Source organism: Salvelinus namaycush, chromosome 17 (assembly GCF_016432855.1).
Source record: "Salvelinus namaycush isolate Seneca chromosome 17, SaNama_1.0, whole genome shotgun sequence".
NCBI classification, from domain to species: domain Eukaryota; kingdom Metazoa; phylum Chordata; class Actinopteri; order Salmoniformes; family Salmonidae; genus Salvelinus; species Salvelinus namaycush.
Genome location: NC_052323.1, coordinates 22,236,002 through 22,251,822, shown reverse-complemented (window position 1 = coordinate 22,251,822; position 15,821 = coordinate 22,236,002). Strand labels below are relative to the sequence as shown.

General features: G+C 47.0%; 1 protein-coding gene across 1 annotated transcript in view; it reads left to right on the top strand.

The window, feature by feature from the left end:
• Positions 1–15,821, top strand: part of mbnl3 (muscleblind-like splicing regulator 3) — a 95,970-nt gene that overhangs the window by 31,824 nt on the left and 48,325 nt on the right. The window contains exon 2 of the mRNA XM_039012438.1: positions 6,335–7,650. Coding sequence (XP_038868366.1) covers positions 7,468–7,650 — 183 coding nt within the window. The 5' untranslated portion in view covers positions 6,335–7,467. The remainder of the gene's footprint in view (positions 1–6,334; positions 7,651–15,821) is intronic.

Here is a 15,821-nt window from a genome sequence, read left to right as displayed (position 1 = left end):
GAGAGACAGACCAGCAGGATGAGAGGTGGAGGAGGAGGGAGAGACAGACCAGCAGGATGAGAGGTGGAGGAGGAGGGAGAGACAGACCAGCAGGATGAGAGGTGGAGGAGGAGGGAGAGACAGACCTGCAGGATGAGAGGTGGAGGAGGAGCGAGAGACAGACCAGCAGGATGAGAGGTGGAGGAGGAGGGAGAGACAGACCTGCAGGATGAGAGGTGGAGGAGGAGCGAGAGACAGACCAGCAGGATGAGAGGTGGAGGAGGAGGGAGAGACAGACCAGCAGGATGAGAGGTGGAGGAGGAGGAGGGAGAAACAAACCAGCAGGATGAGAGGTGGAGGAGGGGGAGGGAGAGACAGACCAGCAGGATGAGAGGTGGAGGAGGAGAGACAAACCAACATGATGAGAGGAGGAGGAGGAGGAGGGAGAGACAGACCAGCAGGATGAGAGGTGGAGGAGGAGAGACAGAGCAGCAGGATGAGAGATGGAGGAGGAGGAGGGAGAAACAAACCAGCAGGATGAGAGGTGGAGGAGGGGGAGGGAGAGACAGACCAGCAGGATGAGAGGTGGAGGAGGAGAGACAAACCAACATGATGAGAGGTGGAGGAGGAGGAGGAGGGAGAGACAGACCAGCAGGATGAGAGGTGGAGGAGGAGAGACAGACTAGCAGGATGAGAGGTGGAGGAGGAGGGAGAGACAGACCAGCAGGATGAGAGGTGGAGGAGGGGGAGGGGGATGGAGAGACAGACCAGCAGGATGAGAGGTGGAGGAGGAGAGACAAACCAACATGATGAGAGGTGGAGGAGGAGGGAGAGACAGACCAGCAGGATGAGAGGTGGAGGAGGAGGGAGAGACAGACCTGCAGGGTGAGAGGTGGAGGAGGAGCGAGAGACAGACCAGCAGGATGAGAAGTGGAGGAGGAGGGAGAGACAGACCAGCAGGATGAGAGGTGGAGGAGGAGCGAGAGACAGACCAGCAGGATGAGAGGTGGAGGAGGAGGGAGAGACAGACCAGCAGGATGAGAGGTGGAGGAGGAGAGACAGACCAGCAGGATGAGAGGTGGAGGGAGAGACAGACCAGCAGGATGAGAGGTGGAGGAGGAGGGAGAGACAGACCAGCAGGATGAGAGGTGGAGGAGGAGCGAGAGACAGACCAGCAGGATGAGAGGTGGAGGAGGAGGGAGAGACAGACCAGCAGGATGAGAGGTGGAGGAGGAGAGACAGACCAGCAGGATGAGAGGTGGAGGAAGAGAGACAGACCAGCAGGATGAGAGGTGGAGGAGGAGGGAGAGACAGACCAGCAGGATGAGAGGTGGAAGAGGAGGGAGAGACAGACCAGCAGGATGAGAGGTGGAGGAGGAGGGAGAGACAGACCAGCAGGATGAGAGGTGGAGGAGGAGGGAGAGACAGAACAGCAGGATGAGAGGTGGAGGAGGGAGAGGGAGAGGGGGAGAGACAGCCAAGCATGCCTAAGCAATCAATCTTACCCTCTCATCTCTCAAACCTTTTTTTGCGAGTGTGTGCCTTTGTTCTTGTGTCTGAAGGTGTTTTAATACTGCAGTGGGCTAAATCAGAGTCACACCAAGTGTTTCTCTGTAGCAGTGGTGGAAAAGGTACGCAGTCATCATACTTGAATAAAAGTAAAGATACTTTAATAGAAAATGACTCAAGTAAAAGTGAAAGTCACTCAGTAAAATACTACTTGAGTAAAAGTCTAAAAGTATTTGGTTTTAAATATACTTAAGTATCAAAAGTAAATCTAATTGCTGAAATATACATAAGTATCAAAAGTAAAAGTATAAATCATTTAAAAATCTTTATATTAAGCAAACTAGACAGACCCATTTTCTTGTTTTGTAATTTATGGATAGCCAGGGGCACACTCCAACACTCAGACATAATTTACAAACAAAGCATGTGTGTTTAATGAGTCCGCCAGATCAGAGGCAGTAGGGATGACCATGGATGTTCTCTTGATAATTGTGTGAATGGACCATTTTCCTGTCCTGCTAAGCGTTCAAAATGTAACGAGTACTTTTGGGTGTCACTTTTGGCTGTCACTTTACACCACTGTTCTGTAGTATTAAACAAATCTACTTTGAAACAAAAGTATGCATCTCATAAACATGGTCATGGGTGTAAAAAAAAAGAAGACTCTTGTACCATGTCAGATATAGAGTTGACAATTATTCAATTTTAAGTTTGCAGCCCAATTTTAGAACATAGAAACTCCAGATTTTTGGCTGGTCTTTAAAAATAATGTTGATTAATTATGAAATTGTGAAAAATATAAATAACATTCCACCCATGAGGCCACTAGAGGGCGATTTGGTCATTTGTCTGCAGGAAAGTACTGCAATTGGAGAGCTTGGGACTATAAGACATAGCCGTGTTCTATTCAATGTTCTTTACCTATACAGTACTCTATGTGCCTCGATTCATATTGATAAGTTCAAAAGAATACAAGATAAAAACACCATTCAAACCAATGAGGGTTCTGAACTTTAAAGCCAATTATCTCAGAATCATCTTTTTGCAGATAGAAGCTTGTAGTCCCAAGCTCTCGAATGCCCATCTCTCCCCATTCTCTCTCTCCTCTCCATCTCTCTCTCTTTCTCCCCCTCCCTCCACCACAGTACTCTCCTAATGGGCTTTCTGTCTGCGCACTCTCTCACACACAGAGACACTCTCATACACACAGAGACACTCTCATACACACAGAGACACTCTCATACACACAGAGACACTCTCTCACACACAGAGACACTCTCATACACACAGAGACACTCTCATACACACAGAGACACTCTCATACACACAGAGACACTCTCTCACACACACAGACACTCTCATACACACAGAGACACTCTCATACACACAGAGACACTCTCATACACACAGAGACACTCTCTCACACACAGAGACACTCTCATACACACAGAGACACTCTCTCACACACAGAGACACTCTCATACACACAGAGACACTGTCATACACACAGAGACACTCTCATACACACAGACACATTCTCTCACACACAGAGACACTCTCATACACACAGAGACACTCTCTCACACACAGAGACACTCTCATACACACAGAGACACTCTCATACACACAGAGACACTCTCATACACACAGAGACACTCTCATACACACAGAGACACTCTCTCACACACAGAGACACTCTCTCACACACAGAGACACTCTCATACACACAGAGACACTCTCATACACACAGAGACACTCTCATACACACAGAGACACTCTCTCACACACAGAGACACTCTCTCACACACAGAGACACTCTCATACACACAGAGACACTCTCATACACACAGAGACACTCTCATACACACAGAGACACTCTCATACACACAGAGACACTCTCTCACACACAGAGACACTCTCATACACACAGAGACACTCTCTCACACACAGAGACACTCTCTCACACACAGAGACACTCTCACACACAGAGACACTCTCATACACACAGAGACACTCTCATACACACAGAGACACTCTCATACACACAGAGACACTCTCTCACACACAGAGACACTCTCTCACACACAGAGACACTCTCATACACACAGAGACACTCTCATACACACAGAGACACTCTCATACACACAGAGACACTCTCATACACACAGAGACACTCTCTCACACACAGAGACACTCTCATACACACAGAGACACTCTCATACACACAGAGACACTCTCTCACACACAGAGACACTCTCATACACACAGAGACACTCTCTCACACACAGATACACTCTCATACACACAGACACTCTCATACACACAGAGACACTCTCATACACACAGAGACACTCTCATACACACAGATACACTCTCATACACACAGAGACACTCTCATACACACAGAGACACTCTCATACACACAGACACACTCCCACTGCTCCTTCCATCTGTGTCTGTCGCTAAGTGACATGCGGACCGATAGTATCTGCCCCAATCCCTTCTCCTTTTCACCTCTCTTTTATTTCCTGCCTCCTTCATGTTATGTATTCACCTCTCTCTCTCTTATTTCCTGCCTCCTTCATGTTATGTATTCACCTCTCTCTCTTATTCCTGCCTCCTTCATGTTATGTATTCACCTCTCTCTCTTATTCCTGCCTCCTTCATGTTATGTATTCACCTCTCTCTCTTATTCCTGCCTCCTTCATGTTATGTATTCACCTCTCTCTCTTATTCCTGCCTCCTTCATGTTATGTATTCACCTCTCTCTCTTATTCCTGCCTCCTTCATGTTATGTATTCACCTCTCTCTCTTATTCCTGCCTCCTTCATGTTATGTATTCACCTCTCTCTCTTATTCCTGCCTCCTTCATGTTATGTATTCACCTCTCTCTCTTATTCCTGCCTCCTTCATGTTATGTATTCACCTCTCTCTCTTATTCCTGCCTCCTTCATGTTATGTATTCACCTCTCTCTCTTATTCCTGCCTCCTTCATGTTATGTATTCACCTCTCTCTCTTATTCCTGCCTCCTTCATGTTATGTATTCCCCTCTCTCTCTTATTCCTGCCTCCTTCATGTTATGTATTCACCTTTCTCTCTTATTCCTGCCTCCTTCGTGTTATGTATTCACCTCTCTCTCTTATTCCTGCCTCCTTCGTGTTATGTATTCACCTCTCTCTTTTATTCCTTCCTCCTTCATGTTATGTATTCACCTCTCTCTCTTATTCCTGCCTCCTTCATGTTATGTATTCATCTCTCTCATGTCTACAGTCAACCATGGTACACGTTCTAGTTAATAGTTCCCAGTTCCCAATGTTTGCACAGTGTCGCTCATTGACTTATACCAGGTGGTGTGGGTTACTGTGGGGTTTCTATGTTGGTTTATTAGGATGTACCCCTTATTTATCAAGTCATTCACTATTATTAGTCATTCACTATTATTATGACTATATACACTGAGCGTACAAAACATTAAGCTTCCTAATACACCCCCCCCCCCCCCCCCCCCCCTTTTGCCCTCAAAATAGCCTCAATTCATTGGGGCATGGACTCTACAAGGTGTCGAAAGACAATCACTTTCACCAGATATTGTCTTTGTTATATTAAGCCCCCCATCCCTTGCTCACACTTAACCCTACCTTACCACACCTCACTGGGAGAAATACAGTAAGAACCTCTCCTCATCCTCTCACATCCCTCTCTTTCTCCCTCTCCCTCTCTGGAAGTCAGACACTACAGTGATGCCCTCAGTTTGAGCAGGACACAGGTGCACACACACTTCAGAGTGAGAGAAAGAGAGGACTTTAGAGTCAGACATTCTTTATTCTCCTCTTTAAATCCTGGCATGGGGTGGCAGGTAGCATAATGGTTAGAGCATTGGGCCAGTAACTGAAAGGTTGCTAGATCAAATCCCCGAGCCGACAAGGTAAAAATCTGTCGTTCTGCCCCTGAACAAGGCAGTTAACCCACTGTTCCTAGGCCATCATTGTTCTTAACTGACTTGCCTAGTTAAATAAAGGTTAAATAAAAAATAAATGAGGCTCAGACATGACAGGCTGTGCCAGAGGAAAGAGGCAGGCAGGCAGGGAGGAATGGAGGGAGGAACAAGGATGGGTGGGGGGTATCGATATGCAACCTCTATCCTCATTGGCAAGGCACTTTCTTTGCCTGCCTGCAAGGCTCAAGCTGATTGGCTGTGGGCTCACTCTGCACAGCAGCTACAGTCGGGGAGAAATGCTCTTTCTCTATTTTCCTCGTCACTCCCTTCCCCTCTATATATTCATAACTGTCTGCGACGGCAGCGGCCAGCCTGTGGCGGTTCAAGGATACTCATTTTCAGCACATCGCAGCATGATTCATGTCAAGTTGGTCAATTACTTTCAGCTCTGCAAAGCTTTCTTTTCGTTCCCTCCCTCTTTCTCCCTCCCTCCCTCTATCCCTCCCTCTCTCTGTCGCTCCCTCCATCCCTTCCTCTATCCCTCCCTCTCTATCGCTCCCTCTCTCTATCCCTCCCTCTATCCCTCCCTCTACCTCCTTGTATCTCTTAATTAAGACATTGCTTGCCCTTTCCTGTGCATTGCAGCCTCCCTACTAGCCTCCCTCTCCGCCTGCTCTATTTGTGTGTCTCTCTTTCACCTCATGACCTCATCACCCAGTTAGACTCCATAGGTTTCTGTTGTAAGTTGACAGTGTAGGTTGGATACTAATGCAGTTATATTCTACATTCAGGATGCCTGCTTTTCCTGGAACCCTTTTCTGCAATTGATTTTTTACTTTATTTAATTTTATTATTTTAAACCGACTGGTGACTAATTTTGATCATCTGTCTCTTCTTGCAACCTAAAGACAGGTTTTTACGGAAAGGGCAGCCACATGAAGAGGTCAATGAAGAGGATGACGAAGACGGAAGGATAAACGACAAGAGACAGCCAGGAAGGAAGAAACGTGGAGAAGGAGGGATGAGAAAGAGACTAAAATAAGAGGAGGAAGTGGAACTCCAAAGTGCCTAAGAAGACTGTGAGTGGGTGCCTGACATTCTGGTTCGGTCCAGTGCTGTTAGTGCTGTGGGAGTTTGGCTGGCTGGTGGCCTGCTGCCGCTGTGTACTGCTGCTGTCTGCATAGGACAGGCTCCTGGCCCTGCTAGGTGAGAGTAGAGCAAAGCACAGCACTGTGTGTGTGTTTATTTGTGTGTGTTTGGCCTTGAATGAGGCTATATGTGACCCTGACAGCCAGAGAGTCATCCGTCCTGCTGCTGATCTGCAATCCGCCCACCTCCCCCCAGCGCCACCTCCCCTCAGCCTCCACCTCCCCAAATTCTACACCTCCCCCCGGCCTCCACCTCATCATCAATACAAGGACACTGGTCGATAAGCTTCTGCTTTTTTATCTTTCCCTTTTTCTAAACAGCCTGACCAGCCATACTAAACGCGACAGAAGCCGTGGCACAGTTCTGGATATTTGGGGTGGTTTTGGGGTTTCTGTCTGAAGAATGGAGTGACCAGCGTGAGCAAGACAGAGACACACAGACTGACGGACATAAGAAGAGGAAGCTGTCATTGGAAGGCCTCTCTCTAGGACAATGCCTGTCTGAACTACATATCTCAGCATGACAGAGTGAGGTGCCCCAATTTCCTATTTTTTCGATGACACAGAGCTGGCCTCTGCTCACCTCTATCTCTGAGAACTCATCCCATCGTCAGTGGATCAGGGATCTGCACCTTACCCAAGAAAACCCACTACTCCAGCCTCCATATCCAGAAACTCAAAGTAATTTCAAAGGACCAGCTTATTCATTGTATCCAGTATAACTAAGTATTTTTTTAAATTTCACACACTCATCTCCTCTTGTCTTGTCAAGGAGTTTCCAATTTATTTTCGTCTGCATCAGTGCTTTTTGTTTGTGCACTAAGTCCCGATTGTGTCCAACCCTAGACCCTACTCCCTTATCCACTTGCCCCCTCCTGTCCTGAGGGGCTGTAATGGCAGTCAACATGGGAAGTATGGCCATGGGCCGGGACACTAAGTGGTTGACCCTAGAGGTGTGTCGAGAGTTTCAGAGGGGTACCTGCTCTCGCTCGGACGCTGAGTGTAAGTTCGCCCACCCAGCCAGGAGCTGCCACGTGGACAATGGCCGAGTCATCGCCTGCTTCGACTCACTCAAGGTAACAGTCAGCATCACAAACAACACACACACACACACACAGCAGGCACTGTCTGACAATGAGGTAAGGGAAAACACTCTCTCATAACTCTCTCTCTCAGACACACACCACACAACCAACCTGTAAATCATTTTTGAAATTCATCAACTAGGCCTGCTAAGGGATTAGTAATAGACAATAGTTTTTACGTTTTGTGAATGGGTGTACAAAACATGAAGAACACCTGTTCTTTCCATGAAGTAGACTGACAAGGTGAATCCGGGTGAAAGCTATGATCCCTTATTGATGTCCCTTGTTAAATCCACTTCAATCAGTGTAGATGAAGGGGAGGAGGCAGGTTAAATAAGTATTTTTAAGCCTTGAGACAATTGAGACATGGATTGTGTGTGTGCCATTCAGAGGGTGAATGGACAAGACAAAAGATTGAAGTGCCTTTGAATGGGGTATGGTAGTAGGTGCCAGGCGCACCGGTTTGAGTGTGTCAAGAAGTGCAACGTTGCTGGGGTTTTAACGCTCAACAGTTTCCTGTGTGTATTAAGAAATGTCCACCACCCAAAGGACATACAGCCAACTTGACACAACTGTGGGAGGCATTGGAGTCAACATGGGCCAGCATCCCTGTGGAACGCTTTTAAGTCCTTGTAGAGTTCATGCTCCAATGAATTGAGGCTGTTCTGAGGGCAAAAGGGGTTGCAACTCAATATTAGGAAAGTGTTCCTAATGTTTTGTACACTTTGTATATTATATTGGACCTGTGAAGGGGAAGTTGACTTGTAAGCTGTTTTAAAAGATTTGTCAAGACCAGGAACTCTTCAGCCACACCCACCCTCTGTACCTTTCTCCTTGCCTCTGTACCTTTCTCCTTGCCTCTGTACCTTTCTCCTTGCCTCTGTACCTTTCTCCTTGCCTCTGTACCTTTCTCCTTGCCTCTGTACCTTTCTCCTTGCCTCTGTACCTTTCTCCTTGCTATCTATGAATCAGTTCTGAGGTAGAGCTGGGACAATAAACCAAACATTATCGACAACGATCATACTGATCACTTATCGCAGGCATTTTCCTGATATCGTTCATTACAATAAGTAGCCTATACTAGAGAAATGTGAAGTTTGAAGTGAAATGAGTTTGCTAATATGGGTGATTGTTAATAGGACAATTGATGGGTAGTAGTAGTTTAAAATATAATTTAAAAAGTCCACATTAATGTTATAAACATATCTTTCTTTTTATCGTTATCGCATCAATTCAGGTAATTTATCCCTTTACTCTGTACTGCTGACTAGCTGTCCCTCTACTGCTGACTAACTGTCCCTCTACTCTCTACTGCTGACAAGCTGTCCCTCTACCCTCTACTGCTGACTAGCTGTCCCTTTACTCTGTACTGCTGACTAACTGTCCCTCTACTCTGTACTGCTGACTAACTGTCCCTTTACTCTCTACTGCTGACAAGCTGTCCCTTTACTCTCTACTGCTGACTAGCTGTCCCTTTACTCTGTACTGCTGACTAGCTGTCCCTTTACTCTGTACTGCTGACTAACTGTCCCTCTACCCTCTACTGCTGACTAGCTGTCCCTTTACTCTGTACTGCTGACTAACTGTCCCTCTACCCTCTACTGCTGACTAGCTGTCCCTTTACTCTGTACTGCTGACTAACTGTCCCTCTACCCTGTACTGCTGACTAGCTGTCCCTCTACCCTCTACTGCTGACTAGCTGTCCCTTTACTCTGTACTGCTGACTAACTGTCCCTCTACCCTCTACTGCTGACTAGCTGTCCCTTTACTCTGTACTGCTGACTAACTGTCCCTCTACCCTCTACTGCTGACTAGCTGTCCCTTTACTCTCTACTGCTGACTAGCTGTCCCTCTACTCTCTACTGCTGACTAACTGTCCCTCTACCCTCTACTGCTGACTAACTGTCCCTTTACTCTCTACTGCTGACTAGCTGTCCCTTTACTCTCTACTGCTGACTAGCTGTCCCTTTACTCTCTACTGCTGACTAACTGTCCCTCTACCCTCTACTGCTGACTAGCTGTCCCTTTACTCTCTACTGCTGACTAGCTGTCCCTTTACTCTCTACTGCTGACTAGCTGTCCCTTTACTCTCTACTGCTGACTAACTGTCCCTCTACCCTCTACTGCTGACTAGCTGTCCCTTTACTCTGTACTGCTGACTAACTGTCCCTCTACTCTCTACTGCTGACAAGCTGTCCCTCTACCCTCTACTGCTGACTAGCTGTCCCTTTACTCTGTACTGCTGACTAGCTGTCCCTTTACTCTCTACTGCTGACAAGCTGTCCCTCTACCCTCTACTGCTGACTAGCTGTCCCTCTACTGCTGACAAGCTGTCCCTCTACTGCTGACTAGCTGTCCCTCTACTCTCTACTGCTGACAAGCTGTCCCTCTACCCTCTACTGCTGACTAGCTGTCCCTTTACTCTCTACTGCTGACAAGCTGTCCCTCTACCCTCTACTGCTGACTAGCTGTCCCTCTACTGTCTACTGCTGACTAACTGTCCCTCTACTCTCTACTGCTGATTAGCTGTCCCTCTACTCTCTACTGCTGATTAGCTGTCCCTCTACTGTCTACTGCTGACTAACTGTCCCTCTACTCTCTACTGCTGACAAGCTGTCCCTCTACCCTCTACTGCTGACTAGCTGTCCCTCTACCCTCTACTGCTGACTAGCTGTCCCTTTACTCCGTACTGCTGACTAACTGTCCCTCTACTCTCTACTGCTGACAAGCTGTCCCTCTACCCTCTACTGCTGACTAGCTGTCCCTTTACTCTGTACTGCTGACTAGCTGTCCCTTTACTCTCTACTGCTGACAAGCTGTCCCTTTACTCTCTACTGCTGACTAGCTGTCCCTTTACTCTGTACTGCTGACTAACTGTCCCTCTACTCTGTACTGCTGACTAGCTGTCCCTGTACTCTGTACTGCTGACTAGCTGTCCCTGTACTCTGTACTGCTGACTAGCTGTCCCTTTACTCTGTACTGCTGACTAGCTGTCCCTTTACTCTCTACTGCTGACTAGCTGTCCCTTTACTCTGTACTGCTGACTAGCTGTCCCTTTACTCTCTACTGCTGACTAGCTGTCCCTTTACTCTGTACTGCTGACAAGCTGTCCCTTTACTCTCTACTGCTGAATAGCTGTCCCTTTACTCTGTACTGCTGACTAGCTGTCCCTGTACTCTGTACTGCTGACTAGCTGTCCCTTTACTCTGTACTGCTGACTAGCTGTCCCTTTACTCTGTACTGCTGACTAGCTGTCCCTTTACTCTGTACTGCTGACTAGCTGTCCCTTTACTCTGTACTGCTGACTAGCTGTCCCTTTACTCTATACTGCTGACTAGCTGTCCCTTTACTCTCTACTGCTGACTAGCTGTCCCTCTACTCTCTACTGCTGATTAGCTGTCCCTCTACTGTCTACTGCTGACTAGCTGTCCCTCTACTCTGTACCGGTGACTAGCTGTCCCTCTACTCTGTACCAGTGACTAGCTGTCCCTCTACTCTGTACCAGTGACTAGCTGTCCCTCTACTCTGTACCAGTGACTAGCTGTCCCTCTACTCTCTACTGCTGACTAGCTGTCCCCCTACTCTCTACTGCTGACTAGCTGTCGCCCTACTCTCTACTGCTGACTAGCTGTCCCTCTACTCTGTACCAGTGACTAGCTGTCTCTCTGCTAATGTGGCCCTGCCCCTCTACACAGAACCACTGCAGCTGCTCCCTGTCTGTGGCCCCTCTCACCTCTGCCCAGAGACAGCAGTACTACCACAGACAGACACACACCATTAACCACACAGTTGTGATGCAGCTATTTCGGGTGGATAGCCTTAGCACTGTGGCTAGGCTTTGTAAATATTGTTTGTGTGCGTGCATGTGTGTGTGTCTGTGTGTTGTGTGTCTACTTGTTTGTGTGTGTGTGTCTTACCAGCATCCCCTGCAGAAAGAGAGAGACCCAGACAAGGGGTTCTCTGTCTGAGTGCAGCTGCTGTCTCCCCGTTTATTGAGTTAGAATGTATTATTCAGCGATTTTTCTGTGTTATGTCTTCCAGAGCGGGAGAGGGAGAGAGGGAGGGAGGGAGAGAAAGAGAGAGAGAGATGGAGGGAGGGAGAGCAGCCTAGCAACAGCGCAGGAGTGCCTATCCATTGGACAGTTCAGTTTGATCTCTGTGAGTGAGTGGCATGGCTGTTTTTAGCACAAAGCAACAGCCTGCTTTCTGTATCGGTTGTATTGAGGGTTAAGAGAAGCAAGATGTTTTTTTAGTGTCAGAGGAGATAAAGTGGTGTGTGAAAGGCTGAGTTGTCTGTCTGAGGTTGTAGGGTCACTGACTGCAGTGTTGCTTAAAGAAAGTGTTTATGTGAGAGACAACGGACGATGGCTCTCTCTTTATCAAGAGTCACACACACACCCAGACACACACACCTCCGTCCTGTTTAAATGTTTCTCTCCAGTCCTCACTAAGGACATATTGATTGTACAACAGTGTAGCTCCACAGACTTCGTTTTTCTCACTTTTACTTATTCACTTTAACTTCTCTGGGATATGTGGGACGGGAGCGTCCCACTTGGCCAAATGCCAGAAAAAATTCAAATATATTACTATAAAAATCTATCTTTCATGAAATCACACATGAAAGACACCAAATTAAAGCTACACATATTGTGAATCCAGGCAACATGTCTGATTTCAAAAATAATTTACGGCGAAAGCACACCAAACGATTATGTTAGCTCAGTACATAGCCACAGAAAAACACAGCCATTTACCCATCCAAATATAGTAGTCACAAAAAGCAGAAATAGAGATAAAATTAATCACTAACCTTTGATGATATTCATCAGATGACTCTCATAGGACATCATGTTACACAATACATTTATGTTTTGTTCAATAATGTGCATATTTATATCCACAAATCTCGGTTTACATTTGCGCCATGTTCAGAAATGCCTCCAAAATATCCGGAGAAATTGCAGAGAGCCACGTCAAATAACAGAAATACTCATCATAAACTTTGATGAAAGATACATGTTTTACATAGAATTAAAGATACACTTGTTCTTAATGCAACCGCTGTGTCAGATTTAAAAAAAACTTTACGAAAAAAGCACAGCATGCAATAATCTGAGACAGCGCTCAGATAAAACAACATTTCTCCGCCATGTTGGAGTCAACAGAAATATGAAATTACATCATAAATATTCCCTTACCTTTGATGATCTTCATCAGAATGTACTCACAGGAATCCTAGTTCCACAATAAATCATTGTTTTGTTCGATAATGTCCATTACTTATGTCTAAGTAGCTACTTTTGCTAGCATGTTTTGAGCACATGTCCAAACGCTCGCGCAGATGCATGTGAACTCGGACGAAAACTTTAAAAAGTTATATAACAGGTCGAATAAACTGGTCAAACTAAGTAGAGAATCAATCTTCGGGATGTTGTTATCATAACTATCCAATAATGTTCCAACCGGAGAATTCCTTTGTGTCTCTAGAAGTTATGGAAAGCAAGACGATATCGTTTGGAACGCGCGTGACCAGGAATTGGCAGACCAATGACTGAAACACCTCCCATCCGGCCCCACATCACAGTAGAGGCGTCATTCCACGTTCTACAGACTGTTGACATCTAGTGGAAGGCATAGGAAGTGCAAACAGATCCATATCTTACAGGGAATTGAATAGGTGATGAGTTGAACATTGACCAGTCTCAGAATTCTCACTTCCTGTTTGGATTTTTTCTCAGGTTTTTGCCTGCCATATGAGTTCTGTTATACTCACAAACATCATTCAAACAGTTTTAGAAACTTCAGAGTGTTTTATATCCAATAGTAATAATAATATGCATATATTAGCATCTGGGACAGAGTAGGAGGCAGTTCACTATGGGCACGCAATTCATCCAAAAGTGAAAATGCTGCCCCCTATCACAAAGAAGTTAAAGAACAAGGAAACAAGTTACGTTCCCACTCGTGCTATCCCTCTATTCCATCCTTCCCTCCTCTCTCCTTCCCTCCTCTCTACTTCCCCCCTCTCTCCTTCCACACGCTCTCCTTCCCTCCTCTCTACTTCCCCCCTCTCTTCTTCCCTCCTTTCTCTAATTTATGGATTTATCTTTTAATGGCCTCCTCACGGCTTTCTCACTGTCCCCTCCATATCTAACATCTTCTCTGCAGTGCTCTCCTCTCCTGCTGCTCCCCCATTAGCCCTGTCTGTCTGGCCAGGCTGACTGTCAACCTGTTGGGGGAAGGGAGGCAGGAAACCTTGTAACAATGTCAACCCATTTTGAAATGATGATCATAGTGACTACCACATCTACTTGCCGGTTTAGACTCAGTTACACTGGAGACTAAATGCATTCAGGAGTCAGAGCTTGTTTGGATGACGTAATTGTCTAGCATGCGGATAAGCATGAGCAGCAGGGCAGGATGGCTGAGAGATTTCACAATTTTTCCCCCTCTGTAGCCCAGATCAAGTTGTTAGTCAGAGAAGTCTTTGCTGTAAATGCTTTTTTAGCATATGTTTTGTTTAATGTAGATACTACATATTGTCATCCTTGTATAGGATGAATGCCTATCTCTCCCTTTCTCCCTCCCCCTCTCTCTCCCTTTCTCCCTCCCCCTATCTCTCTCTCCCTTTCTTCCTCCCCCTCTATCTCTCGCCCTTCCTTCCTCCCTCCCTTCCCCCTCTATCCCCCTCTCTCTCCCTTCCTCCCTCCTTCTTTCCCCCTCTCTCTCTCCCTTCCTCCCTTCCTCCCCTCTCTCCCTCCCTTCCTCTCTCTCTCTCTCTCCCTCCCTTCCTCTCTCTCTCTCTCTCCCTTCCTCTCTCTCTCTCTCTCCCTCCCCCCTCTATCTCTCGCCCTTCCTTCCTCCCTCCCTTCCCTCCCTTCCCCCTCTATCCCCCTCTCTCTCCCTTCCTCCCTCCCCCTCTCTCTCTCCCTTCCTCCCTTCCTCCCCCTCTCTCTCTCCCTCCCTTCCCCCCCTCTCTCTCCCTTCCTCCCTTCCCCTCTCTCTCTCTCCCTTCCTCTCTCTCTCTCTCTCTCTCCCTCCCCCCTCTCTCTCTCTCCCTCCCTTCCTCCCCCCTCTCTCTCCCTCCCTTCCTCCCTTCCCCCTCTCTATCTCTCCCTTCCTCCCTCCCCTCTTTCTCTCTCTTTCCCTTCCTCCCTCCCCCTCTCTGTCTCTCCTGTGCAGCACAGATGGTACTGTACAAGGAGGGACTTCCTCCCTGTTTCTTAGTCTGTTGCCATGGCTACCTTAGAGGAGGATTTTCCTGACCCAATATATTTTACTTGACATTACTTTTCATTTCTTTCTCCTCATGTTTCCCCCTCTCCTTCTGTCTTTCTGTTTCCCCCTCTCCTTCTGTCTTTCTGTTTCCCCCTCTCCTTCTGTCTTTCTGTTTCCCCCTCTCCTTCTGTCTTTCTGTTTCCCCCTCTCCTTCTGTCTTTCTGTTTCCCCCTCTCCTTCTGTCTTTCTGTTTCCCCCTCTCCTTCTGTATTTCTGTTTCCCCCTCTCCTTCTGTCTTTCTGTTTCCCCCTCTCCTTCTGTCTTTCTGTTTCCCCCTCTCCTTCTGTATTTCTGTTTCCCCCTCTCCTTCTGTCTTTCTGTTTCTCCTCTCCTCCTGTCTTTCTGATCCCCCTCTCCTCATGTATTTCTGTTTTCCCTCTCCTCTTGTCTTTCTGTTTCTCCTCTCCTCTTCTGTTTCTCCTCTCCTCTTCTGTTTCTCCTCTCCTCTTGTCTTTCTGTTTCCCCCTCTCCTCATGTCTTTCTGTTTCCCCCTCTCCTCATGTCTTTCTGTTTTCCCTCTCCTCATGTCTTTCTGTTTCCCCTCTACTTCTGTCTTTCTGTTTCCCCTCTCCCCCTGTCTTTTTGTCCCCCCTCTCCTTCTGTGTTTCTGTTTCCCCTCTACTCCTGTCTTTCTGTTCCCCCTCTCCTTCTGTCTTTCTGTTCCCCCTCTCCTTCTGTCTTTCTGTTTCTCCTCTCCTCCTGTCTTTCTGTTTCTCCTCTCTTCCTGTCTTTCTGTTCCCCCTCTCCTCATGTATTTCTGTTTTCCCCTCTTCTCCTGTCTTTTTGTTCCCCCTCTCCTTCTGTGTTTCTGTTTCCCCTCTACTCCTGTCTTTCTGTTCCCCCTCTCCTTCTGTCTTTCTGTTCCCCCTCTCCTTCTGTCT